A 26,089-nucleotide genomic window follows, 5' to 3' on the forward strand; every position below is an offset into this window, starting at 1 on the left:
GTGTACATCACCATCGTACCAGACGGAGCAAACTTGTAATACTTTTTGTATAATTTTGATAGTGTCCTAGAACTCGAAATCTACTATTGGTGTCTATATGCAAGCAGTGTACTAAATCTATGTACTGGAACACGTCTCCCCCATCATGTACCCATGTGACTTCATCGCACTCAACGACGCTTGCCCAGCATCTCGACACCCAAGCCATCCTTGCCTTCCTCACGTGTAATCTGCTCGGCAGCCTTGACGAGATCGTATGTAATGTCGTCTCCAACAACGCTATCCTTCTTGTAGTTTGGATGCGTTTGGACAAAATGCCTGATCCACTTAGCCGCAGTCCAGTATGTTCCATTGGCGCGTTTGCGGATCAAGTCCAGGTAGGTGGCGAGATCGCAACGTGTTTCAACATCGACGTTCATGCTGTTGAGGTAGGATTCCACAAGCGGGATGAGACCCGGGAAGCCATTGCCATCACCAGTAGTCTTGCCGTTGATGACTTCATTGATAGTCATCTGCTCGTACTCGTCTTCCACTCGGCCGGTGGGCGTCGCTGGGCGACTGGCATTTCCAGCTGGTGTAGATGCACCCGTTCCGCCCGACTTATGTGCCGAGAAAGGGTCCTTTCGGAACCAGAACTTTTGCGTTGATACAGCGTCGCGGATGTGCGCTGTTTCCATGTTCTCACTCACTAGCGTGATGGGAATGTAGAAGTTGAGGTTGAATGAGAGGATAGCACGGGTCAGTAGCACAATGAAGATCGAAAATGCAGCATTTTCGAAATCCGTGATTTGGATCTCCATGGGCCGGAACTCGACGCGCCAGCCCATGTCGGAACCAGCTGGCGGTGGCTTGAAGCGCATGTGCTGCCAATTGGTCGACTGCAGGTTTTCAAAGTGGTCAGCCTTGGTAAGGTCCAACTCTTGAAGATCTTCGGCGAAAACGACAATGGGATCGCGGATGAACAGGTGAGCAAAGTGTGTCGCTAGGAGATCGTCCATGCCACCCTCGACGAGCCGTTGCTTGATGTCGCTGTCAATGATGAGATCCGGGTCAAGATACTCAGGGCGTAGGCGAGGATCTTGGGAGATGTAGGTTGAGTTTGATGCGTAGCGAGATTTGGGTAGTCGCCATCGGTCGTTCTTGAGCGGCTATGACGTGTCAGCGGATTCTTGACCCCCCACAAGCACATGACTTACCTTCTCCCCAAGTTCTTCAGGCGTACGATCATCGACCGCCCTGCTAATCTGGTTCCACCGCACATCGGTGTCGGCCAGGAAGCCCTTGTAGATGGGGGTCGCCGCCGTCAATGCTAGCAGGATAGGTGCTATCGGACTGAGCTGGTCGTACATCTTCCTTCCCTCTTCAATGTTTTTTGCTTGGAAAGTGATCTGCAGACAGCAGCTTCCCATGCCAAAAGCCATGGCATCCATGTGGATGTAGTTGTCCTTGGCAGCGCCATTGCGCACGTCATCATCTTCAGGCCAGTTATGCATGTCATAGTTGACTGTAGGATCCTTCCACGGCCATGGCGTGTTCTCGTCCTTGAAGACAGGGACGTTTACTTCGACCTTCCGGCCCCTCCGCCAACGAATGTTTGCTGCCAGCGTGGGAAACCGAATGTGTGGATTGGCAATTTCGTCCGGAACAAACTGGGAGCGCAGCTTGGGTCCTGAAACAGGATATGATGGTACGATACAATCGGTCGATCCAAGACGAGGGAACGTCGTTAATGTGATTGGAAACTCGGTCTGTGCCATGTGATCCTTCGCTATGGTTCGTCTGCAGGAAAGGTGAGCAATCACTTCATCGACGATGAGGTGGTCTGATCTACCTCCATTTCATGTTTGGTTCAACGTCAAGCAGGTCCTTGAAGCCAATGCCCCAGGGCTTCCCAGGAGTTGCTTCGAGCATGAATCTGCCGAACTCAGGATGGAACACCGGCGCCGGGTTTTCCTTCGCGCTGCCATAGTCAGTACAAGACGTCCATATCTGGACAGTCAGGCTCACTCGGCGTCTCCGGTTTGCAAGTCAGGTACCCCGCCGCCCTGCTGCAGAAGCTTTTCATCGTTGGCCAGCGCAGCTAGGATATCAGCCTGACGGAGCGATAGTCGGACCTTGCGGTTGTCCTGGTCATAGCAAACAACCAAGTACTCGATCTGGACGGCAGTCAGTCGCCGACGCTGCAACGGACGAGCGGATGGTGATCCTTCACCTCATCTCCCCAAAGAAGGGCATCCCTCTCCTTGCCTTTAGCATTGCGCCAGATAGCGAGTAATTGCTGTCAATCACATCAGTACGTAGTCCTCCGGGGTCTTGTCACCGAGCGTACTTCAATTCCCCATGACCTGACCTGGCCAGCGACTTTCTTGGCCTCTGGCCAGTCAAGAGGCGTTCCAAGGGCACTTGATATGGCATTAGCGAGGGCGGCGCGCAAAGTAGCACGGATCTCACAGCAGACCCATCCCCAAGTTCTGTAAGGCGTTGCGGTAGGCAGTCCAATGCGGGTTGGTGCACGGGCGGGCCGAGCAGACGTGTGAATGGGTGGCTTCTCGTCTTGAACGGCGATTGCGGGGAGGTGTTCGGGGAGCACTGCAGATTATAGGACGTTTAGCGGGGTTTGATGCAACGCAGGGCTTTTGCAGTTTTGGACGCGCTGCAGACGCCTCGGTTTCCTGCGTTATCAAGGGATCGTCGAATGGCGGGCGATTGAAGGAATGGCAATTTCTACGCGCTCCGCTGGCATCGACGGGCAATTTGCAGAGCTAGAGTCGGGTGTATGGATTATTAATGCGCGATGCAGTAAGCAATTCCTGTGGCCCCTTCCGAGGAGGAAAGCCCCGCCGATGACGCTTGCCTCTTTGGTAAGCTGGTCACGACATCAACTCACTGTGACACTTCTGCTGTGCGCGCATTCCATCTTTCTTTGCGCAACATGGTTGGGCATCCTGACAGCGAGCCCGCATGTACAAATGCGCACGGCGTAGTCTCCTGCTGTCCATAATGCGCCTCGCCTACCGCTGTCTTCAACCACGTGCACGCATGTCGCTACGCCGCGCGAAGCCCTCCTACTGGCGCAAGACCACGCCGCGTACCTAGGTTGAGAATCCCGATAATGTACGTTGCGAAAGGGTCCCCTTGGATACCATTGTCGCGGGCCGCGGGCTCCGGTGGCATGATACCGACCGCGCCGCAAGTATTGGCACCAAAAGCGTCGACGACATGTCTCTTCTTTGCTCTACCAAGCCGGCTCATTTCTTGGGCGGTGGTGTTGTCTGAGCTAAGCAACCGCCACTGCGGTACTGCACGACCAGGATCGGCTGCTGCTAGGCGTGCCGCACACTTTGCATCGTCGAGGTGCACATCGCCTTGCATATTGGGGGCACCAGAACGCAAGGTTATCGTGTCCTCGCTACTCTGGGCCTTCTGCAGCTACTTGGGTTGCAAGGTGCGACTCCGATGAGTTGTTATTTGACAGATGATACAATATGCGGGCAGCCTGTTTATATTGGGACGAGCCTGCGTCAGTCGTGGGCTGTGGTGCGAGCACTGCGGCACCCTTCTTCACACACTCGAGGAGCAGCGGCTATCATACGACTGTGATGCGCAAAGTGAAACAGGATTTAAGGTATTAACTTCTAGATTCAATAACTTCTACGTCGCTGGGCCTGAAAGCCGGTGGTATCTCTTTGTAAACGCCTGTCAAAATCCCCAAAGACTCGCACACTTCTAGTAAAGTGTGTCGCGCAAGAATGCCTAGAAGAACAGTAATCGTGAGATGGTAAGCGCTTGTTTCGGCGCACCGAAACGCCCAACCTATGATCGAGCCATCCTAGCAGATGGTGATATACAGAGAACGCCTTCAGCCAGTCTGCGGGCCTGGAAACCCTTGTGTATGTGCCAAAATGCAACTACCACTACTAAAAGACAAGCAAGAAATAGACCGTAGTATACGTGAAGCCCTAGTGCCGAGCGTGGCATGATGTTCTGGATCCGTTGTGGGCAACATCGGTGTGTTGACACGGAGGCACCGGTTCTCCCGGTTCGCCGTCTCCTCCAGAGTCGACCAAGCCGTCTGCAAATGACGTCCCTAAAAATGGTATATGGGACCGCCGAAAATGTGAATGATACAGGGTCATGGTCTCTAGTAAGACCCGCCAGTAGGCATGGGCCCTCTTTGTAAATGCAAACAGTATCTGCGCCAACACTCCTATGTAGTGAAGATGATGGAGACGTGTGATGGTGGTAACAAGCCCCAGAAAGATGTCGAAGCAAATATGTACGGCTCCAGGGTGATATGTCGGGTTAGAAAATTACTGTGGTCGATGATCACATCGTGGGTGAACCGTGGTCAATGGATTTGGGTCGTAAGTTTGAGCTGGTCATGGCTTGCTTGCCACCCATTTTGCGGGTGAGCTTTGCATAGTCTGAAGGCAACGTTAGTCTGGGAACACATATACTATTGTGGATTGACAACTTACGTAGACCGCAAGCATTGCACAAAGTCCTGGCGCCATCTGGCCCTCTTCGCCACTCAGGGGTCTCGGCTCTATTGCAGCTATGGCATCGACCTGGCGGCGCAGCTCGCTGTCAGGTGTGTCAGTAAGAGTAATCAGTTGGTGGGGTGTGGATCACTTACGCCTCGTTTCCGAGTCTTGTTATCGCCACCAGCAAAGCCGCCCATGCCTTTGTTGTCGTCACCGTAGTTGCTTGCATTGTCATCGTAGCCATTCATCGGTCTGTACCGTGGATCCTGAGGAGGCTCCACGATGCTCGCCTGTTGATGATTGAAAACGACGTCTCGCATTCGCTGTAGGGACATCTGAATCCTTTCGCTTTGCTTAAGCATATCGTCGACCTCTTCTAACCGGGGCATTGACTGTGGTGTCATGCCAATGCGTTGGTTCTCATGCGCGCGCTGTCTGTAGATCTTCGAAAACTCTGCAATGCGTCCGGACCCGTCGGCCATCTCGTTAAGGGAAGCCTCAAGATCGAAACTCTCCAGATGGCGCTTGACTGACTCGCCGTATGGGGCTAGACTTGATCGACCGATCTTCTTCTCTTCCAAGCGAGCCATTTCGGAGTTGTCCTGCCACGATTGTGGGGGATAACGGGGTGGGGCAGAGTAGGTCGAGCTTGCCGGTGGGTAGGCAGAGTTAGGAGCACTTGCTGAGGGGGCCGATGAAGGATAGCCAGGGGGATATTGCGTGTACGGGTAATGATGGTTCATGGGTCCCGTTGATGGAGGAGCAGGGCTCTCGTAGGTGGCTGGCGGTGGCGGATATGACGAATATGAGACGCTGGGGCGAGTTGCGCTCGGTGGCGGGGATTGTGCAGTCTTCAGTGGGTGAAGGGCAGGTAGTTTTGAGTTGTGTTGAGGGGTAGAATACGGCGGCCGTGGATCTGAGAAGGGCGGACGAGGCAGGGCTTCCGACTGAACCTGAGGCGGTTGTCGGGAGACTGTGGGTGATGCCGGGGCCCCGACAAATGGACTTCTTGGGTATGTGAATGGGTTGGAGGGTCCTTGGCTGGCGTGCTGGAGGTCAGATGGAAAGTGTCGTGGCCGTGGCTCGGCCGGAGAAGCAGCAGCAGACTGGGGATGATAATGTTGAGGAGCTGAAGTGATGGCTGAAGGTGGAGGCACTGTAGCTGGGAATGGCAGCGGCTGTTCCGAACCTAGGGCTTCATGTATTGATGGCAGGGATTGCCGGGCCGTGGGTCGTTGCGACTCTTTCTCGTCGCCAGAGGTCCTGCGTGAGTCGGGAGGAGACAGTAGGCCTCCAAGCGAGCCGGGTACTGCGCTGGCGACTGACGATTGGTGATTGCTGTGCAAATGCGGCGGCCCCGCGTAGGGGTGCAACGGGCTGGGCATGGTAGCAGCAGCGGCGGCAGAGTGTTTTCTCTGATACTCGACCTCTTCGCGCTTGACTCTATCGGCGTCCATGTGGTTGATTGACGGCAGACCAATGCTACGGCGGACAGTCAGCACCCGTACGGCGGGAAGGGAGCGGGGGGCCAAACAACATACCTTTGCCTGTTGCCGGCATCTATGGTTTCCATGGTGGGTCCTGTGTCGGACGGGTCGTGGTGGTGGGATGCGACAGCGAACTGCTGCGGCAACGCGATGGCGGGGAATCGTGGGTGCCGCGACGTTGATGTACCTTCCCGCACAACGTCGACCAGCACGGAGACCTGAGGTCGTCCCTTCCCGCACAACGTCAATCGCCACGAAGCGTCTCACTTTGCTCTTTCCTCCGCAAGCGTGGCCAAGCAATTCAGTCCGATTCTTCCAAGCCCCACAGTGATGTTGCAATTGCAGTCAAAAGCCGGATTTCAGCAGTGGCGACGTCCGGATCTCTTTTTCTTCAACGAATGGATCGGTAGGCAGGCAGAATACCGGGTGTTGTTGATGTTGTTGTCGCTGCCGCTCTTTCTCTTGTCGATGCTGTGGCTGACGTAGTGTCGCGGGCACGACGGCCGTGGAAGGATCGCTTGCGTCGATACACACTCAATACCGCACTATGTGTCCGTCTCTTGCTGTGCGTCGGTCTTGGTGCTCCGAGGCGGCGCTGGTGTGTTGGATGATGTGGAAAAGAGATGGGCAGGTGTGACATGGGCGGAGGAGCGGCGATCAGACAAAACCCGTGATCTCACAGCACACTACGCGGAATTCAGCGCCTCCTCTATGCCTGCAGGCATGGTGTGAGAGGAGACGAGGGCTAAGACAACCGCAGCGGGCTAAAGCAGATGCGATCGGAGATGAACCGCTCCGGCAGCAAGTAGTCGCTCAGTGTGACGAGGATGTGCAGCGCGCGGACTAGGATGCTCTGGATACGGCACGTCTGTTTGCCCCAGCAAGGATGTGGGTGGAGAGGGCGGTCGCTGGGTGTTCTTGATGCAACACTCGAGCGCTCCAGCGGGCTCCTAAAGCGTCCACCCAAAGGGCAAGGATATGCGACACGCCATGCCCGCCCTTGCAACGCTTGCCCGATCAGATCGCGCAGCCCCCTAAAAGCAGCAAGTCTGATTTTTCAAGGCGCCATGGCGATGCTGCATGACGGGCCCACGTCCGTTGGGCGGTGGCGGCTTGGGCGTGGGCTGGCTCGTCGCCATTTCTTCTGCTCGATCCGCAGCCGTTACGACCAGGGACATCAATCGCGACCGCCATCCGCGCGAATGGGCACCCCGCGCACACGAGGTGAGATGCGCCCATGCCCGAACAGGAACAGCCCGCCGCCATGGCACGAATTATCGTTGTGGCATGCAATCGAGATGCAACCGAGCTTCCATCATGCATCCACCCCGGCCTGCACCCACGCCCGTCCTGTCACTCCGTCCCTTGGCGCCCACAGCCAGCGAACTGTCACCCACCAGCGCCGACGCCTCGCACAGCACTTGGTCGGTACCGGAGCCCTCCACTGCTGTCACTTGCGGCCGCCGCGCGCCAGAAGTCATGTGTTGGGCACCAACCCTCCGCCGACGGTCTATCGCAACTTCCTGCCAGGCACTTAACCTGACACCACTTCGGGAATCTCCATCGCCCCAGGGGTGCCCGCGCATCTGAATCGGTGGCAGTGCGATTAGTGCAGCGGGGCTGCGGACGCCAGAAGCGCCCTCACAGAAAAAGGCACATGGTGCCGAAGAACCATCTCAGCTCGCCAGATCCCATCGGCCCGACAGGCTTCGATTCATGAACTTCCATCAGACGTCTGAGCCAGTCTTATCGCGTGCATTTGGCCAGTCTATCCATCAGCCCATTTCTTGCCATTGCTCTGACCCACTTCTGCTTCGGCAGCTTCGCAAGCAGGCTTCGCAGGCGTACCTCTCGGTTACGTCAGTAGTCACTAAACCCCCTCAACTATCTGCACTGGCTCCATCTTGCTCCGAACCATGCAACTCCAAGCGCTTGACCGTTGACGCCTACACGTGTTTAGTGTAACGCATGGAATCACCTTCTGCACGACGGCATCTTGGTGCGTTCGCGTCTGTTAAACGTCCGTGCTATGACCAATGCGCTCCGGCGCTGTCAAGTCAATATCATCAGACCGTAACCGACCCAAAGATCGCTGGCACGCTATTAACAAGTCTCCGTAGCGATCCAGCTGTACCAGTGGGACCGTCAGCCATCTACGCTCGTCATCTCTTACTACTCACGCCTCGTACCCTGCGAACCTTGATGCAACCTTAAGGGCCTCTCGGAATTTTCCTCACGCCGGCTGACGACGGTCTGAGTATATGCGCAAGCCGAGTGAAGTGACTGTCGGCGTCATCTTTCCGGTCCGGTCACCGTTCAACACCGCTCTGGATATTGGGTGCAACGTGATTGTTGGGCGCCGCAGCATGCATCAAACCACATATTCCATGTCCCACAGCCTTTGAGTGCCTCTGTCCATCTTCACTATTCTCATGGCCGCCGCTCGTCCTATGCTGTAGTGGCTGCGATATGGATAAGGCGCAAGCATGAACATGGTATCGGTGGCTTGTAACGTTGAACCGGCGCAGACGCTCGGTTGCGCCATCGTTGAATCTCGCTAAAACATCCTTCTATGTACGGTACGCCTTAACACAACACAACGGCTAATTTTGGCTGACTTCTCGACACCACCTTGCAGCACACGTCCGATTGACGAGTGTCCGATCCGGAGTCATGTCTGGATTTCCAAGCAGCCGGCATCTGACATGCGCCGGTTTGCGCAGTGTTACATGGTGCGGAATCCAATCATGCGCTGATGACTGACCCATGTACTAATGGGCAGGGTCGAAAGCTCTGTTTCGTTTCAAAACGCACATTGTGAGGGATGAATCAAGTTCAAGAATTACCTCTCATGTGACTGCTCGTTGAGAGTAACTTTTGCTTGAGAACTTGAAGGAATTCGAGATAGCTGGTCCTCATTCATCCACCGGACCTATCCATGGATCCCAAGCTCAATGTGTCGGCGTGAGCCACATGTACCTAGTATTGCTGACCCAGCAATCTAGGTTCCAGTTGTGTCTTTCCTGTTGGAAGAAGACACCCTACCCTTGCATGTCCGGCACTTGGTTCAGCATCTGAATTCGACCATGCAAAATGTATCGGTATATCGACTTCATTGGTCTCTTATCCTAGCTTTGTGGCAGTGTGTGCCCCGCAGTGTCATATCTGACAGGCGATGCCCCACATCTCCTCCGTTCGCGACAACGCTGAGAAGTCACTGGTTTCACAATCTGAAAAGCAATCACGGCAGACATGCTGTATGGTACTTCTTCGGATTCTGTAAAGAGAGTATCCCACTCTTGATTGCGGTCAAGCCGAAAACGTGACGAGCAAGTCATGTGGCCGATGTGGCCGTTTGTTATCCGCGGCAAAAGTTGACTCAAAACTGGTCCGCATGTAAATATCGGTAAGCGACGAGATGGTCCATGCGTGATTCACATGCTACTCTCTCGGTCAGTCACCACTAGTGAGGCGAATCCTTACCAGAAGCACATGCTGCATGTCCCAGAAAAAACGCATTGGTGCTTCTCGAAGTCTGACGCTGGACAGCGAATGGCGCCGGCAGAACATGCGACACATATTAACCATATCCTTGCAATAGCATTTCTGTGCTGACTCGAGATCTCAATCATCTACCCTGGCTCGGCGGGATCGTGATCTTGTTTCGGGCACACCCTTTTCGTCTGCTGCACCTGCAGCTGCATGTATCCGATTCTGTTATCCAGGCTTAGCGGACGTCGGCCCAAATCGGTCTAATGTGCGCTGGCCGATTCGGTTTCATGCTTAAGCGACATGGTACATCACCCAGCACGCCGGTTCAGATGCATCAAGAGTATCGCATCGTACGACACCTGACGCAAGCTGCCAATTGTGTTCTGAAATCGTCTCTTCTTCAAGCTCGAGCCTTGTCCGTCATCGGGCTTTTACTCCAACCAGGATATGATCACCACGCCCATGATTCTGGTTTAGGAGCCCGCGAGGCGTAGCGATTTTCGCTCGGCTCGTCGCGGAAAAAAGTAAACGTTTCTTGTCCCGCTCTCTCAGGGTCCGCATGGCACATTCAACCTCTTTTTGGCGACCTGCGTCAAGCAATGGTCGATCGAAATATAGAGCCGGCCATCTCTCGTATTGATTGGAGATCTTATGGAGAAGTGGGCCTATAGGCGCGTAAGATCATTTCGCATAGCCACTTTAGGGAAGACATTGCCGAAGGGATGTCGATTTACGGAAGACCCTATTTTGTTGACGGTTGTCGACGATGCGTTGCGATCCTGCAGTCGGACGGCAGGAGATTTGTAGGCCGCGGACCTTCAGGCTGAGCACGTTCGTAGCGATGCTCTGAGACTCCGCTGTCACGCACGAGCTTTTCACGTGCGTCGCTCGTCGCTTTCGGTCTCGAGGAGCAGGAGCGCGGCTGCTTATGCATGCCAAACAGGAAAGCAACATATCTTGTGGTAAGCCTGACACCACCAGGCTGCATTCTTACCAGGATCTCGCTAAGTTGTTTTTTTCGCAGCCGCCCGCAGTCTTCACAAAGGACATAGCAGGCGCCAATGGAATGCGACAAGAGTCGGCTCGGGACTTTTCACGATATCTTGCTGGCCAACTGCCGCCGCACTCAGATGCACTCTACAACGCGACTAGTTTACTAGGTGCGCATCGTGAAGAAAATCCTCGTGTGGAGTAACTGGATCTGCGAAGAGAAGGACCGATTCAGGTAATCATTCTGCGGAGTTCGACTAATCGGAACAGGTGGACATTGTATGTACAGCAAAGTAGCACACCTCTACTGCAGCTGCTAGCAGTCCAACGGTGTGGCTCTGGTGTACCGGCTATCATGAGAATCGCGGCTTGGCTCTAGATCTCTAAATGGCAACAGGGTCTAGCATGCGAAACGCAGACATGGAAGCCATGGTTGCGCATTTCAGATGATCTTGCGTTCGCATGCGAGCAGCTCGTTCTGCCAGATCTATGACGACATCGATCTGCACCTCCGGCAGTCAGAGATCGGGCTGGACTGTAAGATCAAACCCACGCACGCCCTTGCCCACCAAACACAGTTTGACTGTCATTGGTGAACTGCCACTTCAAGGGCGAGCTTTCCACGGTAAGGTCCCGACGCCTCACTTCATGCGAGATTACCCTGTCGCTTCACCTGGTGAATTCCCGGATACTGGAATGCGAATGCGAGACGTAGATCTCTGGATCCTCCCGCGTCGGCACGCGGCGGCAGCTCCACCACAGATCATTCGCCGCTTTCGACAATGTTAGCTGCCACTATTCCGTGGGAAAGACGGCACAGGAGCAAATCAGCATAAACCGACAGCTCACCTCGTGCAGAGCCGCCTCTGCCCCAAGTTGGCATTTAACGTTTAGAAGGCAGCGCTACGCTTGTCACGAAACGCTCTTTTCGGCACGTTACGCTACGAGAGGCAATAGCCAATTTACGCGCAGTCAGATAAGCGCTCGTTAAAGCGGCACAAGATCACTAAGTTGGATAGAGTTTCTGACTACATATGCCAAGCTCAGACGAGTTCGCGCCATGAGGGCGCCTCGGCAAACAACGGGATCATGTCGACGCCATCGCCATCAGATGCGATAGGTATGACATCGCATGTGTGGAGGGCTAGTGTCTCGAGTTGGCTGCCCTTCTCTTCACCGGTGTAGGAACACCTGAGCTTCGAGTATACTAACGACATAGTCACGGTGGAAGCCACGTCGCCAGCGCATTGAAGAATATTCCTTTCGGGTTCGAGGCGCTTGCGGCCATACTCCATTGACCTTCGCGCCGGCTTTGCTTTTTACGAAAATCGCCTACTGAGTGGACTCTCGTACGACGTGGCGCTGCAAACCTCCAGACGCTATTAGGGCGTTTCGGGTTGCCCTGCATTAGAAGGCTGGCTAGCCTCTGCCACTTACACGTGATGAACACGGTGGACTGTGAGGTTGTCTAATGGCTAGCGAAAACGCGTCGATCTCACACTACACCCGCTATAGCCGGGTAGGTAAGCCTCCGCGATACGCTAGGTCGAGGCTACATACCTAGACAAACCCGCTCGTCTCCTTGATGTTGTGGATATGCGGTCACCGACGCATCAGGCCGAAGATGGACGGCCAAATGCGGCCCCATTAGTCCCTGTTGCAACACTCAAAGTGGATTTCTGCCCAAAGAGAAATGGCGGAGATACTGATCAGCAGCCTGGATGTATACCGGAATACTGGATGGGCCGTCGCTACTAATGAGAAGTGGCAGACCATCACGAGGGGAAAGATGCCTATCCTCTGGGTATCAATTCAACAAGCTATCAGGCCGAGGTCCAACACTCGATAGTTCAGCATGAGATGAAAAAAACAGGTACGCCAGGTGTCCTGACGTCTATCTCCGTCACTAAAACGTACCGTGGGCGCCTGCGAACTCCGCTCCGACCTTCAAACTTTCCGTGTGTCTGGGGCCGCTACTACATACCGGATTAACATCCGACAAAACCTGCCGCTCACGTTGCTTTTCGTCGCATGCACATACGTTGTGCTGTGGCTGTGGGTTCTAGAATCGTCAAAGTGACAGGGTCGCATTCTAGGGTATCAATTGTCGTGTTTCCCCACCCGTGATTGATCGACACTCAGGTACGGCGGTGAGTTTACGACAGTGCTTTTTGTGAGGACGTGGCATATCGATATTGCGACGGTGGATAATTTGCTTCACTCTGGCATGCTGTTACTGCTAATGGCAGATTATCTCTTGCGTATTCGGCACACGACCCATCCGGAGCTTCAGATGTTTTACCATCAGCGTAGTACCGCCTCCCAGCTCTGAAGCTAGGCAATATTGGCTGGATAATGGGACGTCCCGGTCGCTTCTCCTGAGATCTCCACGTGAGTAGTGCTCGATTGCGTTTGCGGCTGGGTGAATGAACAGGGTAGTGCAGATCGTGAGGTCTAAGCTGCTTCCCCACGTGAGCAAGTATTCTAGATGAGTCATCTAGGCTTGCTGGGGGATATGGTTGCTCTTGCAGCCTTGTTTCTGTCTGGGTGCATATCTTGGCAGATAAGACACCGTCGACTCGGTTGAGAAAACGAGGCGAGTCGATGTGAGTTTGGTGTAGCACGATACGCTACTCATCACTGACGCTGAACTGATGTAATTGTTGCCACAATGACTTTGATAGGGACACCAAATACTCTGTTACCATTTGGCGACGTGAAGGCTTCTCTGAAGCAGAACACATTATCCTCACCTACGCATTTGCCTATGAGGTAGAAGGACGACATGATAGGTATAAGTCACTAATGCAGCGCACAATATGCGGTGCATACGTCGAACGGCATCTGTCCCCAACCGAGCATATCAACACTGACAAGTACTTCAAGTATCACAGCTCATGTTCTTTGCTGTCTGCTTTGACTCTCACGACCCGGTCTCACAAGGCTTCCTTGATGCACTGTCTTTCCGCCGCGCCTTTTTTGAGATCTCACAGGAACTTCTCACTAACACAGTGCTGTTACGGTGAAGTGTTGACGCAGAGCAGGGCAGCAAAACGTCTAATACATGGGCTATCATGGCACTGATTCGAAAAATACGCGGGCATACTACTTGCATGTAAACGCCAGGATGCCATCACAGACAAAGATGTGATGTTGTAGGTGTTTACCTCTGTCGTCTCCGCGCTGTTGAGATGTCTTGATGGCAGTCTGCATCTCTCGTTTTTCGATAGGACTCTGACCGAAGATTCTTGGAACGCCAACATGTACAAGATTTCGTTTTTCAAACCTTGTATTGACAGCGCACACCGTTGATTGGCGTGGATATGGCTACTTGCCATAATCTACTCTCTGTACATACTGATCGCGAAATGGGAGCGAAGACCACATCCAAAATACCTCCCAACCAGATTTCTGTCGAAGTAGAAAAAGCATGGCATACACCCTCGGATACCGAGGTCAGTTCTGGATGGAGATAGACGCACACCCATTATGATCTTGATCATCTTAATACTGCCGTGTTGATGGATTGTCTTATTTTGATCTCAACAAAATCCCGTTTGGAGTATGTCAGGAGACCAAAAGTGTAATATCTCAGTAATCAGAAATAGACGCAGAGGTAGTAATGCTAATTGTGAACAGGAAGCGAGCGCATGCATCGAGCTCGACTAAAAAAGAACCTCTTGCATATGCGGCCAGATCTGATGGGGGAGATGAGGTGACTCTTCACAGTGTACCTCTTCGAGATATATGGAGGTAATACCAGGACAGCTCACTGTTTCGCCACTTGGGTACGCTGAGAAAGATACCAATACGACTACAACTTGGGAATGAGGGCATGTGTGGGTTATGGCTTTGGCTCTCAGGGAGAATCGTTCCAGAATCACAGTCGAATGTGTGCGCTCATGAAGTTCGGCAGCGGTAGCGAGGGTTGACGATCTAGATACTGCAGCTGTCCGTTGGCGCTACTACCACGGTACGGTAGTGCATGGCGGAGACATGGACGCGCCACAGAAGCGGGAGATCGTCCAGGGCCCAACTGTCATCTCAGATCTGCCACATGTCACAACAAACCGATGGAACCAAATCTTTGACGGCACCAGATTCTTCCGACGACAGCTGAGATGCAAGAGGCAATTAGCGAGGGCGGAAACTTTGATGAGGTGCAGCAGGAGTCATGCGGCTGGGACAGGGGTTCGTGGTTGCGCAACCCAACCCGCCTCACGACGGTCCACGATGGAGATTGAGCTGCAAACCTCACTCACACAAAAGTACTTTTCGCGACCATTCCGAGTCCCCTTCTGGCGCACACGATAATCGGCGAGCGACGCGACACGACCCAAGCAGCGCGTGGTTGCACGGAAGACAGTACCGCGATCTCCAGACCTTGCCTGTTCGGTGAGGCTTGCGGCTAGCCCCCGTCGACTCGAGCAAGATCATACGACTTGTCGAACCACCCCAACACCCATCGACACGCGCAAACAATCACAGCCCCGGCCCCGTCGCACGCTTCCTGCAGGCCATTCGCTTTTACGGTAGTGCAGCAAATCCCGGCGCACGCTGAGGCAGAGGCAGCCCGTCCGATCTGCCGCCCGCAGTCGCGTCGTGAGCCTGCGAAGGAGTGGCATGATTTCCATGTGCATGTAGTAGCTGGTAAGCCTAAGGCGGAGCCCTCTCTTTCTCTACCAGACCCGTACTCTGTATACACTGTCCCTCTTGTTCGCCGTCTGTCGCCGTTCTTGCTGTCGTCGCCGTCGCTCCTGTCGCAGCTAGCAGCCCGACGCCGTCCTAATGGCTTCTGACCCGTACGGCAGCCCCGACGATGGGCTGGAGCTGGAGCGAATCGCCGTGCGTGACGCAATGCTTTTGCACTTTTGCATGTCTCGAGTCTCTGCTAACATGGCCTTGCACCATCCAGGTCGGCCCCTACTGTGTGTTTGACGACTTCCGCCTGCCTCCAAGTCCCCCGCCCATCCACCCGTCGGCTCCCGAGGCCAAGCGACCCACGCCCCAGATGGAGGATCCCATGCTGTCCAGCGACTTCCCCTTCGCCAACATGCGCGGACCGTGGCTCACCACCGCCGGCGACGACATGCCCCTCACCGCGCCCGCTGACGACATGACCAACTGGAACGAGTGGATGCAGTACGATCCCGCGCACGCGTCTCAGAACTCCCAGAACGTCGACCCCAAGCCCGCGAATCCGCAGGGGCCTGCCGCATATCTCAGCCCGGATCAGCAAACTTCTCCGCCCCATCTCCTTCCTCACCAACAGTCCCAATCGCTGCAATCCAACACCGTGCCGACTACCGCCCCCATGTTCGCGCAATCGCATGGCGTGCCCTTCACCTTTGGCCAGGGCGCTGACATGCCGCCGGCCTTTGACTTCAACAGCGCCGACCTCAGCTCTCCACTGACGGCGGAGATGCAGCAGCAGCACGCCTACTACACCTCCCAGCAATGGCAGCAGCAACAACAGCAGCTGGCTGAAAACACCCTCTTCTCCCCCACGCAGTTCGACCAAACTGGCTTTGTCGCACCGCCCGCCTCCACGCCCAGCCTCCACCACAGTCCCACCTCGCTGACCAACGGACGCGCCAGCTCGACCTCGTCGCATTCATCACCAGAGCCTGCGACGAACAATGCACGCAAGAGAAAGTCATTGGCCGACTCGGAGGAGCTCGACGACGATGCCCCATCAAGTAAGAAGGGAGGCCCGCCCAAGAAGACCGCCCACAACATGATTGAGAAGCGCTATCGGACGAACCTCAACGACAAAATTGCTGCTCTTCGCGATAGTAAGTTATTTCTCCATGCGCAATTGACACTCGCTGACTGATATTGAAGGCGTCCCAAGTCTTCGCGTCATGTCGCGACCGAACGGTACAGAAGAAGACGACGACCCTGAGGACCTTGAAGGTCTCACGCCCGCACACAAGCTCAACAAAGCGACCGTCCTTTCCAAAGCTACCGAGTACATCCGACATCTTGAGAAGCGCAACAAACGCCTACAAGATGAGCTCAACACTATGAAAGGCAGGGTCGAGAGCTACGAAAAGATGGCCATTTCGGGCCCCATAACACTGCACGGCACTGTCAGCACACCAGATGGTTCAAGATTCCACAAGGATCCCTTCACGCCGACACACAGTATGCCCATGTCAGGACCACCACAAGGAATGATACCCGTCCCAGAGAACATCAGCGCCCTCCAGCGCGGCATCCCGCCGCAACAGCACTATGCACATGCATACCCTCCAGGCTATGGCGGTCGCCCAGCAGTGGGCGCGCCTATGGTGAATGGACGACGCAACGGTGCTATGATGGGCAAGCTCATGGTCGGATCTCTTGCTGGTCTCATGATACTGGAAGGACTTGCAGAGCGCGAGCAGTCACAAGAAGAGCCAGCTGGACGCGGTCTATTCGCCCTGCCCGTCAATCTGGTCGGCATCCTTGCTCCTCGCGTCTCCCTAGGTGTCTCCACAGCTCAGATCCCTCTAGCCAAGCTGCTGTTGGTATTTGCCGCCTTCTTCTACCTCGTTGCGCCGCTGCTCGACTTCAAATCGAAACCAAAGAGGAAATCACCTCCCGCCGTATTGTTGACACCCGCGCCGTCACTGGCTTCTCCAGTCGAAGTACGTCGAAAGGCATGGCTCACTGCAATCCAAACCGTATGGGTCCCTCAACACAACTTCATCCTCGAGCTCGCTGCTCTGGGCTTGAAGACCCTCAAGCTCAGCATGCGAAGGCTCATTGGATGGGAAGGATACGCCTATCTAACCGGTATTACCAAGGAACAAGAAGCCGCTCGTGTCAAAGCTTGGGAGATCGCACTGGATGCCCAGCTCACGGGCGGTGACGCTGAGATCAGCACGAGCCGTCTGGTGCTTACTCTGATCGCTTCCGGTACCTTGCCCGATACGCCTGCGAGACTCATGCTCAAGGCCCTGCATATCCGGATTGTGCTTTGGGAGCTTGGGAACGCAGGTCATGGCTCGTGGTGGATGCTCAACGAGCTGAGTGCGAAATTGGCCCGAAGCTACTGGAACACGGCACGTAGCGAGCACCGCATCGCCATCAACACGTCGAAGCAGAACCATGGAGCTGTGCCGTTGCCAGAGCATCTGGCAGCACTTATCGAGAGGGAATGCGATGAGGTGCTTGTTCCTGCAGTTGTGCAGCGCGCATACAACCTGGCTTGGAACAGGCCAAGCGCAGAACAGACAACTGTAGACACCTCCATGGACGCTGTTGTCGAGGACTTTGCCATCTGCTCTCCATTGGATGCGCTTGCGGCCTGGTACTCTAGCCTTGTTCTGAACAAGGGACTCGCAGCCACACTTGGTGCAAAGAACAGCTCAACCAAGGACAGTATCGTCTCTGATCTAGCACTCGCTCTCCGCGCAGCCCCACCGAACTCCCAGGCTCAGCTACGTGCGCTAGTTGCTCAAGCTGTAGTACTCGACGATGACCGAAACACTCGCATCGCAGCAGCACTCGAAGCCCTTCCATCGTCACCCAAGCCTGCCGATGCCGGCTTCATCAATGTCGTCGGTAACGGCTTCGTTGCAGTCGATGTGCGGAAGGGCCTCACCTTGGCCAAATGCCTATCGCTGGCCGCTTCCTCGAATCCCGAAGCCCGCCGCCGCGCCATCTTCGTTATCAACAACACCTACCTCCCCGAATGCACGACCACACTCCTCAGCTTCGTTGCCGCTCACAAAGTCCTCACGCAGTTCATGGCAGACGATACGCTGAAGAAGGAAACTAGCTGTGGTCTAGAGAGGACTGCAAGTTCCCTTCGCATGTGGATCGGTCGCGAAACAGGCAGGAGAAGTGGGCTGACCAACAAGGTTCGGAGCAGGATCATAAGCAATTGTCTCGACGCGAGCAAAATGCTAGTTGGTCTGGCCGAGAGCAAGAAGAAGGATGACGCCGACGTGGATGATGGGTATGCCAGTGCGAGTGTCAAGGATGACTGAGGGTCTGTATCTATGACTTCCCATGCGATGGGATTGGCGTTTGGGATTGAACGAGGTTGCAATATTCACATCTCACTGGCGTTTTATACGGATATTTACACGGCATGGATATGCTTGATGTATGGTTTTATCTGGCTTACGAGCCTTTCCTTTCTTTGTAGCATTTGTCTTTTTTGTTAGGCTCGCATGGTGTGTATAACCCATACATTTGATAGTACTGTGCAATCGACTTTGTTCGGCGTTTCAGACGTTGATCTTCTAACTGCGAAATATGCATATTGTGTCTAGGTCTTGATTGCTTTTTCTGTGTTCGGTCTTGGTATAATCTATTTGGTGCCGACGATGTACGGTTTTAAAATTGTGCCACGCGTCGATGCTGCCATGGCCGAAAGTACACTTTCGCGTGGCTCATATAGATACCTCTTGAAAGTTTGAATGATGTTCTCAAGAAGACTGCGCGCAATCATCTAGTTGCACGATAGGTCTGGAGCAGTTCGTGAGAAGATTAAGTGAAGTGTGCGAAATATCGGAACTACTTGGGGACCATTAGGTATCTCGAATGAAGCCATGACACCGGGTCATGATCCCCCTTCTCGTCCTCTTGTAGCAAGACAGAAGCCCTCGAGTGAACTTCGGCAATTTAATTTAATGACTGGCTGTCAATACGCTACATGAAGGTGCCTGAGGTCTGTCACAACTAGATTAAAGGTAGTTTCGACCGATTGATTCAACGAGCAAGTACCATGAACATCGATGAAGCCGCAAAATGTAGAAACGACGGCAGATGACTCCCGTTGCGACGAACGGAAGTCCGTGTTGCTCGACAAAAGCCATCGTCCCGATCGGTATGGCCCGAAGAGCGAACAGCAAGGATGGCTTACATGCTGGAAGGTGGGGGAAGCGACGTTGACCTTAACACTGGTATAAAAATACATACAAATAAGTCAATTCGTATACCTAGAACGCTTAAATATTACAATCCATATAGATAGGTCGCAGAGAGTTGAATCCCCACAAAACTGCCCATATCCGTTGAGAAAGGAACTAATCCCAAGCTTGCCCTATTCATACATCATAATAGCATAAAACGACTAGCAGCAATGCGTGAAAGAGCTGCTACCGCTATGTTCAACAATACCCGGCGGCCCTCCTGAAGATGAAGCCGCCGAAGAGTTTCCGCCGGCACTGAGAGCCCCGAAGATGGGGTCTAGCCACTTGTCCACAGTGTAGATGCATGCGCCAGGGACGCAGTAAGCTTCGCGCTTCACAGCAGCATTGTTAACGCTCGTGATAGCGCCCTTGCTGTCCCTTCGGACGGTCGCGGGGAATCCGACGATGGACTTCTCCTGGCCGGTCGATGTTGTGTCAATGAAAGGGTACTTGAGCAAATAAGAAGACAGCGCGTTGTTACTGGTTTGAAGAGCCTTTGCGCTTTGTCCGAGAGCCGTAAGTGCCTCGTTACTTGGGGCGAAGATGGAGAGGTTCTTGCCTTGACCGAGAGATCCGTCGAGAAGGTAGACGAAGTCTGGGGATGTCGCGTTTAGGAGCTCTACGTATGTCGATAGGTCTTTCTGGGAAGCTAGGGCTGATGCAATGGAGCCTTCGTTCTGAGACGCTGGGTATGCGGTAGATGTAGTGTTGTTGAGACTGTCAGCCCCGTAGAGTCCAGCGAAGGAATCGAGGACTGATGTGATTTTGAAGATGGCTCCGTTTCCGACCTCGGTTCTCGACTCGGAAACTAGGTTGGCTTGCTTGTTGACTGAGACGGTCTCTCCCGCCGAGCTGAACGAAAGAGGTGTGCCTTCGATGGCGGTGACAGATTTGCCCGAGGTCTTGACATCTTCCGTTGTGATCGATCCTTGTGCGATGTGGCTTCGCAGGATAAACTCGAGTAGTGGATACGATGCCGGTGCCGTCAAAGCTGTGCTTAGTTCTTGGGGTAGATTCTTGAAAGCCTGTACAGGTCAGCAATCCAGAAGGCAAGGCAGCATTCGGTATCATTGCTTACCGAGTTGACGGGTGCAAATGCTGTGTATTTGCGTCCATCAGTGAGATTGTTGAATCGCTCTTCAAATTGAGGACCAGGATTGCCGCTGCTACCACCCGTGCTCTTGATGAGGCTGTAGAAGACGGAAAGGTCTGGGTCGTTGGAAATGGCAGTCAGGAGAGGGGCAGAGTCCTTGGTGTCTCGTTCGACTGCGACCGGAGAAGACGCTGCGAGGATGGAAAGCAAAGCGGCTGGGAGAATGCGCTTTGCTAGCATCTTGATATCTTGATGTATAGCTTTAACTTGAACTTGAGGATCGATGAACTGTTGGCTACGACTTGTTTGTCGTTCACTTGATGCTACGGACGGTCAAGCGAGGGCCTTATATGTTTGTGGACGTCCATAGCTATACTAGCTTTCGGACCGTGTTAGAGCAAATTGTTTCGTTGTCAGAGGTTTGAGTTTGCCGTTAGGTAGTCCGTAGTGTATGATGGAATGCTACCAGATGGTGTAGCTTTCGGGCCAGCCAATCAAGCCAGAGGAATATCAGCAACTAAGGGTCACTGTACCCGAAGGCGAATAGACCTTGACTACATCATCAACGTTGCGTCAGTGTTCTTCTTCGTCCGTTGTCATCTGTGACATCGGCAGGTATGACCGCCAAACATTTCGATACTGTGATGTGGATCAATATGTGGGGAGTACGAGGTTGATATCGGGAGGTTGGAGAGGTAGCATAGCAAATTCTGGAGGCGCAGTGGAGTGTAACGAAGGGGAGCGCCACAAGGAATTCTGCCGATCTGATATCATAAAATACCCGACGCGCCAAGAGCAGCTAACATCTTGTGGCGTCCAGGACGCCGTCGGTAGAGTTGCATCACTACCTAGGTAGGTGCCACAGTAATTCGTTTCAGCATTTTGGGTGACGCATGCTGAGTGACCCTGCAACGGATCGTTATTGCGCCATCGTGACATTTCTACCTGAGTTGGTGACAGAATGGATGCGACGGGATTGCCATCCCTGTTGGAGATCTCCCGAAGACCAATTCATGACACAGACACACATGCAATCAAGGTCGCCCGTGCTGCGAGTTAGTATGCCAAGTCATCCACGCACGAAGCCCCAGCGCGCACTAGTACACCGGTGGTGGAGGAAGATTGCATCATTTGCGCGTGTGGCAGGTAGGCTATTCTCGACGGAGTCCAGTCCGCAGTAAACCTACAGGCGGACGCGCAGCGCGTTTATACGAAGATCAGTCCCGTACAGTCCGTCTCTTCCCACTACTCGGCCTTCAACAAGGACGATAGGTTTCCTATATGAGTTTTTAGAAAGATCTTCAAATCTAGCATACTAGAAACTCCTGCTCACCATGATCACGCCAGCCCTGCTGTGTGGAAGATAGACCAAGAAGATGCTGTAGACATAACAAGAGCATCAAAAGCACCGAGTCTTTCTACCGCTTCAAAAAGTAGTAGGGAACAATAGCAGCTCCCACCATAGCAGAGATAGCCAGCCATCTCATCAGACCCTTGTTGATCATCTTTTTAGCCAATCTGTCAATCGCTTCTCCGTCGTTGATTCTCGGGAAGGGAATATCCTTCGGGACATCCTTCCCCAGCGCCTTACACAACGGCTCCCAACCCTCTCTGACATCGAAAAAGAACAGTCTTTCCTCAGGCACAACCTTCTTCAAGTAAGCGATGTGCGCCTCATAGTCTCGGGTGGAGACCCCGTCATGCTTTCCATACAACTCGACCCATTGCTTCCCTAGGCCGTTGGTAAAGTCGACAAAGTGGCGCATTCCTGGGAGAGGAAAGAGGACAAAACGTAGAAACCACTTTGTCGTTGCGTTTGTTATGGTTCCTATGCTCTTCACCCACGCATCTGGATCCCGAGTCGTGCATATGACCAGCGCATCTGGATAAACTTCGACTAGCTCTTCTACCAGCCCGTTGAATGGCATGTCGTTGGCTGCCGCATAGCCGTCCAAGCGCTCCTTCAGTAGATCGTGGACAAGCTGTTTCTCGGAGGGCGACTTCGGTGGTGAGTGATCAAGTATCCTGATCAACGGTTTGATCTCTTTCTCGGCGCCCAGAGTAGCCTGCGTACCACCGTGGTAGACAGGCCCATTGAGTAAGATGCGCAATGCTTCGCTGAAGGATGAAGTTCCGGTGCGTGAGAGGCCAGCGCCGATTACTTGGAACTTTGTGCCTGGCTGAGGAACGGAGGGTTGGTTACCCATTGTTGATGCTAGACTAGGGTGTTACTCGCGAGGACTAAGTGGTTAGATAGCTGTTTATATAGGTGATTGGTCGATCTCGGATCTACTCCGGTGTGAAGCGGCCTGTGGCGCTCTCGGACCTGCAGACGATTGCTCGCTTATCGTTAGCCCTTCACCGTAGCCATCGGGATCGTCCCCGGGATTGATGCCATCCTTCAGCAGATTTGACAGTACTATGAGAGGATTGGGAATCATGACGGTGCGCCGCAAAGAAGCGAACTTTTGTTGAGACTATCAGTAGGTTCTAATTGTGGTTGTTCGCGCGATGAGCCGCTGTTTAGCAATCTGTCGCCGGCTTATGACCGCAAGCGGGCCGACGATGAGCTGTCTGTGAAGCGCAGAGGGTTTACAGAGTATTGAAAGTAGATTGATGGTGACCAACAAGCCCGGGGAATCGACAGGGCAGCGAGCAGGCGATGGCTTTGGTGCTGCTATGTACAACAGGGTGAACCTCCGGTGAAGGTCGAAGTTCGTTGTCGCCAGGTGTGATCGTATTTCGTGAGACTCTTGGCGTCACCTCACATCTGGTGTTGTGTAACCGTACAGGTGTGGGGCGCGTGCCGCATCCAGTCCATCTTCGATTCCGTGATTATGTGGCGCCCGTAATTGACGTGAACCTTGAACGCCACAGTTTCTTAGGCCACAGTGCTTCGTCTAGACTATTCGGTCTTCGAGTTGAGCGCACCACCGGGGATCAGATGGGACCGACAGACTGCCAAGGTTACGGGTAAGACTAAACGTAGATGTACGAAATCAGCGTAGGCCTCACATGCAGTTCGCACAGAGAGACTTACTATGTCGAGATAATTCTCTCATGAGAACAAACCATAAGGGTAGTTTCGCAGTTCTTTACGAAGCATCTTATGAGACTGGTGTACACCGTGTGCGCAGGGAGTCTCGACTCCTTGTACGGAATCTGTTGAAGTCGCCGGTCCTTTTTCTGTAGACTTTGCTGGACATAGATGCCATCCGTGCGGAGATGTGGACACAGGGGCTGAGCTAGTTGCTTCAAGTGCTGTTGGATATCGATTATGCTCATGTCGCCAGTGCCGGCAATAATAGTCCATGATGGGTGACCACTAACCCTCCAGGTGTCGTCTGCAAGATTCTGTAATCGAGTGCAACAATACCAACTTTGTTCAAATCTCCAATCCGACATGCGTGATTTCAGCTGGTCGTACGTGAGATAATAGTGAGAACAGATACGAAAAGCAAGATTTGCACCATGGCATCTTCGTATGTGAGGGGATCGCAGCATTTCCGCTGCAGTGAACATCCGCTTCGGATGAGTTGCGTGACAGGCCGAGCAGAGGAGCTCGGCTTGTCTTTCTTCCTCGGCCAGCTTGAAATATCGCTCGTTTTCAACGTCCCTCGCAAGTCTTTCCTTCAACACCTCCCGTTCGTGTACCTCTAGGTCAACATTTTGCACGTCGTGCAAGAGCAAGGCGTATCGGCGACACGCGAGCCGCAGGCAATACTTGTCGCTAGGTTGCATCCGTTCTGCAATATCGAGTACGAGTTCAGGGGGCAAGCGGTAGATGTGAGAGGTACTGGTGTTCCGAATCTCGATAGACTCTGCGAGCTGGTTGGCCTTCTTTCTGCGCTTCATTGTTGGGGGCCAGCAGTTGTTCTTGTACTCTGTCAAGAATCTGGATAAGAAGACGTGCATGGTGGGCGTCCTTGCTGTCATGCGATGGGCGTCTGGCGTGGGCATTGTAGATGCTGATTTTGTTGTCGCTCACGACAACGACGACGGAAAGACACGTAGCTTTGAATCTCAGACAACATTGTGGTAGGACGTCAGTCGATAGGTAATAAAAGACCCTCGGAGGGGTAATGTCTACGTGGATTCATGGTCCAGGGTCAACAGGCGTCCTCGGTACCAGTACCTGCGCTTTGTTCACCGATTTGAAGACGATCTTAAACGCTTATTGCGGGAAGGCAACGTCATGATCTGAGGTTTTCAAGACATAGTTGATCGTTCCACGGCCAGCGGCAATGTGCCTGTAATGATGAAGCGTTGGCGCTCTCAGTCCCCAGCCTCGTCATGGCTTTCGCTCGAGTTGTATGCATAAAGTGAACACGATGATCAGATTTGCGACGCTGAAAGAAACGAACGAGCTTGAAGAATGCGTGAAAGGAGTTTGGGCGTGATTGAGGGCAGTTGCAGATGTAATGTTCCAAGGTCTGCCCGAAGCACGTGCGGCGGCGCTAGTGGCCCTTATGTCATCACAGATTGTGCTAACTTTTTGATAGTAGGGCAATCATCGTCACCAGCAGCTCGAGGCCCAACACCACCAACCCATTCCGACTTACATCTGTCGCTAACGCCTTATACCCTAACCACACCAATCGCACACCCGAACAACCGCCAAAATGGTCAAGCTCGAAGAGGTCATGGATGAGGAGTTTGTGCGCGAGCAGGAAGGCCCGCATGACGACGATGAGTGGGACACCGACTCTGGTACGACACCGCAAACCGCTCCTTAGATGCGCCTGGCGCATAGAAGAGATCATAGGAATTACAGACAAATACTAAACGTACCACTGCAGAGTCAGACACATCCTCCATCCACTCCGTAACACCAGACGAGACCCTCTACGACCGCATCATCGCCCTACAAGACATGATCCCCGCCAGCACACGCCGATCCGTCTCCTCAAAAGCCAACACAATCACTTCATGGTTCAAGAGCGGTCTGAACATGGGCGGCAAGACTCTCTGGGTAGTGAGCACAAGTGCGCTGCTGCTCGGTGTGCCATGGGCATTGGCGTACAGCGAGGAGCAGATGATTGTTGAGCAGGAGAGGGCTGAGCTGCAGGCACAGAGGGCGCAAAACGAGGTACGTGAAGCCGTTTTACGATGAGCGCTTTGCAACGTCTTACTAACTTTTGACAGTTCATGGCTCCCGGAGCGCCCGTACCTGGACAGCCAACAGGCGCAAAGCCTGCTTTGTAGACGACAAAAACTTCGATTTGGCGTTTCGACTGAAAGCGACTGAAGTATTAAAAACGTTGGGCTCTTCACATCTGTTTTATTAGGATGACGGTGCATGGAACGGGCTGAACCTGTACATACAGCGGCGAGAGTTTTACGCCGTCACGATTTGTACTATATTTCTCGACTCCACGATAATGTATTGCGTCACATATTCATCTTGCAAAAACCACATGTGTTTCTGTACATTTCATTTTTTGTGCCCACTGGCTATGCTACTATATGTACAAATACATCGTCTCATGTCGACATGCAAACGTCTGGCGACATAGATGCTTCGCGAGATCCCGGTCTACCAAAGCTCGTATCCCATCAGATGTCAACGTTACGCCTTTTACATTCATAAATCACCCCAGCCGCGCGCATGCAGTACCGCGATCAATCCGCAGA

At 53.5% G+C, this 26,089-nt stretch overlaps 6 protein-coding genes across 6 annotated transcripts; 2 read left to right on the forward strand and 4 right to left on the reverse strand.

The window, feature by feature from the left end:
- Positions 1-170: 170 nt before the first annotated feature.
- On the reverse strand, positions 171-3,252 carry GCS1 (Zn finger-containing GTPase- Activating Protein for ARF; the record flags this gene model as incomplete). The annotated part of the gene is made up of 7 exons (XM_049354717.1): positions 171-1,148; positions 1,197-1,779; positions 1,832-1,960; positions 2,008-2,156; positions 2,213-2,278; positions 2,330-2,589; positions 3,093-3,252. 7 exons carry the CDS (start codon positions 3,250-3,252, stop codon positions 171-173), a joined length of 2,325 nt encoding a protein of 774 aa, XP_049210840.1.
- A 1,074-nt stretch (positions 3,253-4,326) lies between these two features.
- J4E79_005840 (uncharacterized protein) lies at positions 4,327-6,057 on the reverse strand (the record flags this gene model as incomplete). The annotated part of the gene is made up of 4 exons (XM_049354718.1): positions 4,327-4,424; positions 4,479-4,584; positions 4,637-5,966; positions 6,026-6,057. The coding sequence occupies 4 exons, from the start codon at positions 6,055-6,057 to the stop codon at positions 4,327-4,329; spliced, it is 1,566 nt and encodes a 521-aa protein (XP_049210841.1).
- A 9,184-nt stretch (positions 6,058-15,241) lies between these two features.
- Positions 15,242-18,432, forward strand: J4E79_005841 (uncharacterized protein; the record flags this gene model as incomplete). The annotated part of the gene is made up of 3 exons (XM_049354719.1): positions 15,242-15,298; positions 15,369-16,248; positions 16,298-18,432. 3 exons carry the CDS (start codon positions 15,242-15,244, stop codon positions 18,430-18,432), a joined length of 3,072 nt encoding a protein of 1,023 aa, XP_049210842.1.
- Positions 18,433-19,523: 1,091 nt separating this feature from the next.
- J4E79_005842 (uncharacterized protein) lies at positions 19,524-20,695 on the reverse strand (the record flags this gene model as incomplete). Its single annotated transcript, XM_049354720.1, has 2 exons — positions 19,524-20,387; positions 20,441-20,695. 2 exons carry the CDS (start codon positions 20,693-20,695, stop codon positions 19,524-19,526), a joined length of 1,119 nt encoding a protein of 372 aa, XP_049210843.1.
- Positions 20,696-21,873: 1,178 nt separating this feature from the next.
- On the reverse strand, positions 21,874-22,662 carry J4E79_005843 (uncharacterized protein; the record flags this gene model as incomplete). Its single annotated transcript, XM_049354721.1, has 1 exon — positions 21,874-22,662. One exon carries the CDS (start codon positions 22,660-22,662, stop codon positions 21,874-21,876), a length of 789 nt encoding a protein of 262 aa, XP_049210844.1.
- A 2,415-nt stretch (positions 22,663-25,077) lies between these two features.
- J4E79_005844 (uncharacterized protein) lies at positions 25,078-25,660 on the forward strand (the record flags this gene model as incomplete). The annotated part of the gene is made up of 3 exons (XM_049354722.1): positions 25,078-25,165; positions 25,255-25,544; positions 25,601-25,660. 3 exons carry the CDS (start codon positions 25,078-25,080, stop codon positions 25,658-25,660), a joined length of 438 nt encoding a protein of 145 aa, XP_049210845.1.
- Positions 25,661-26,089: the final 429 nt, after the last annotated feature.

Source organism: Alternaria viburni (assembly GCF_023758015.1).
Source record: "Alternaria viburni strain BMP 2772 chromosome Unknown scaffold_11, whole genome shotgun sequence".
Lineage (NCBI taxonomy): Eukaryota > Fungi > Ascomycota > Dothideomycetes > Pleosporales > Pleosporaceae > Alternaria > Alternaria viburni.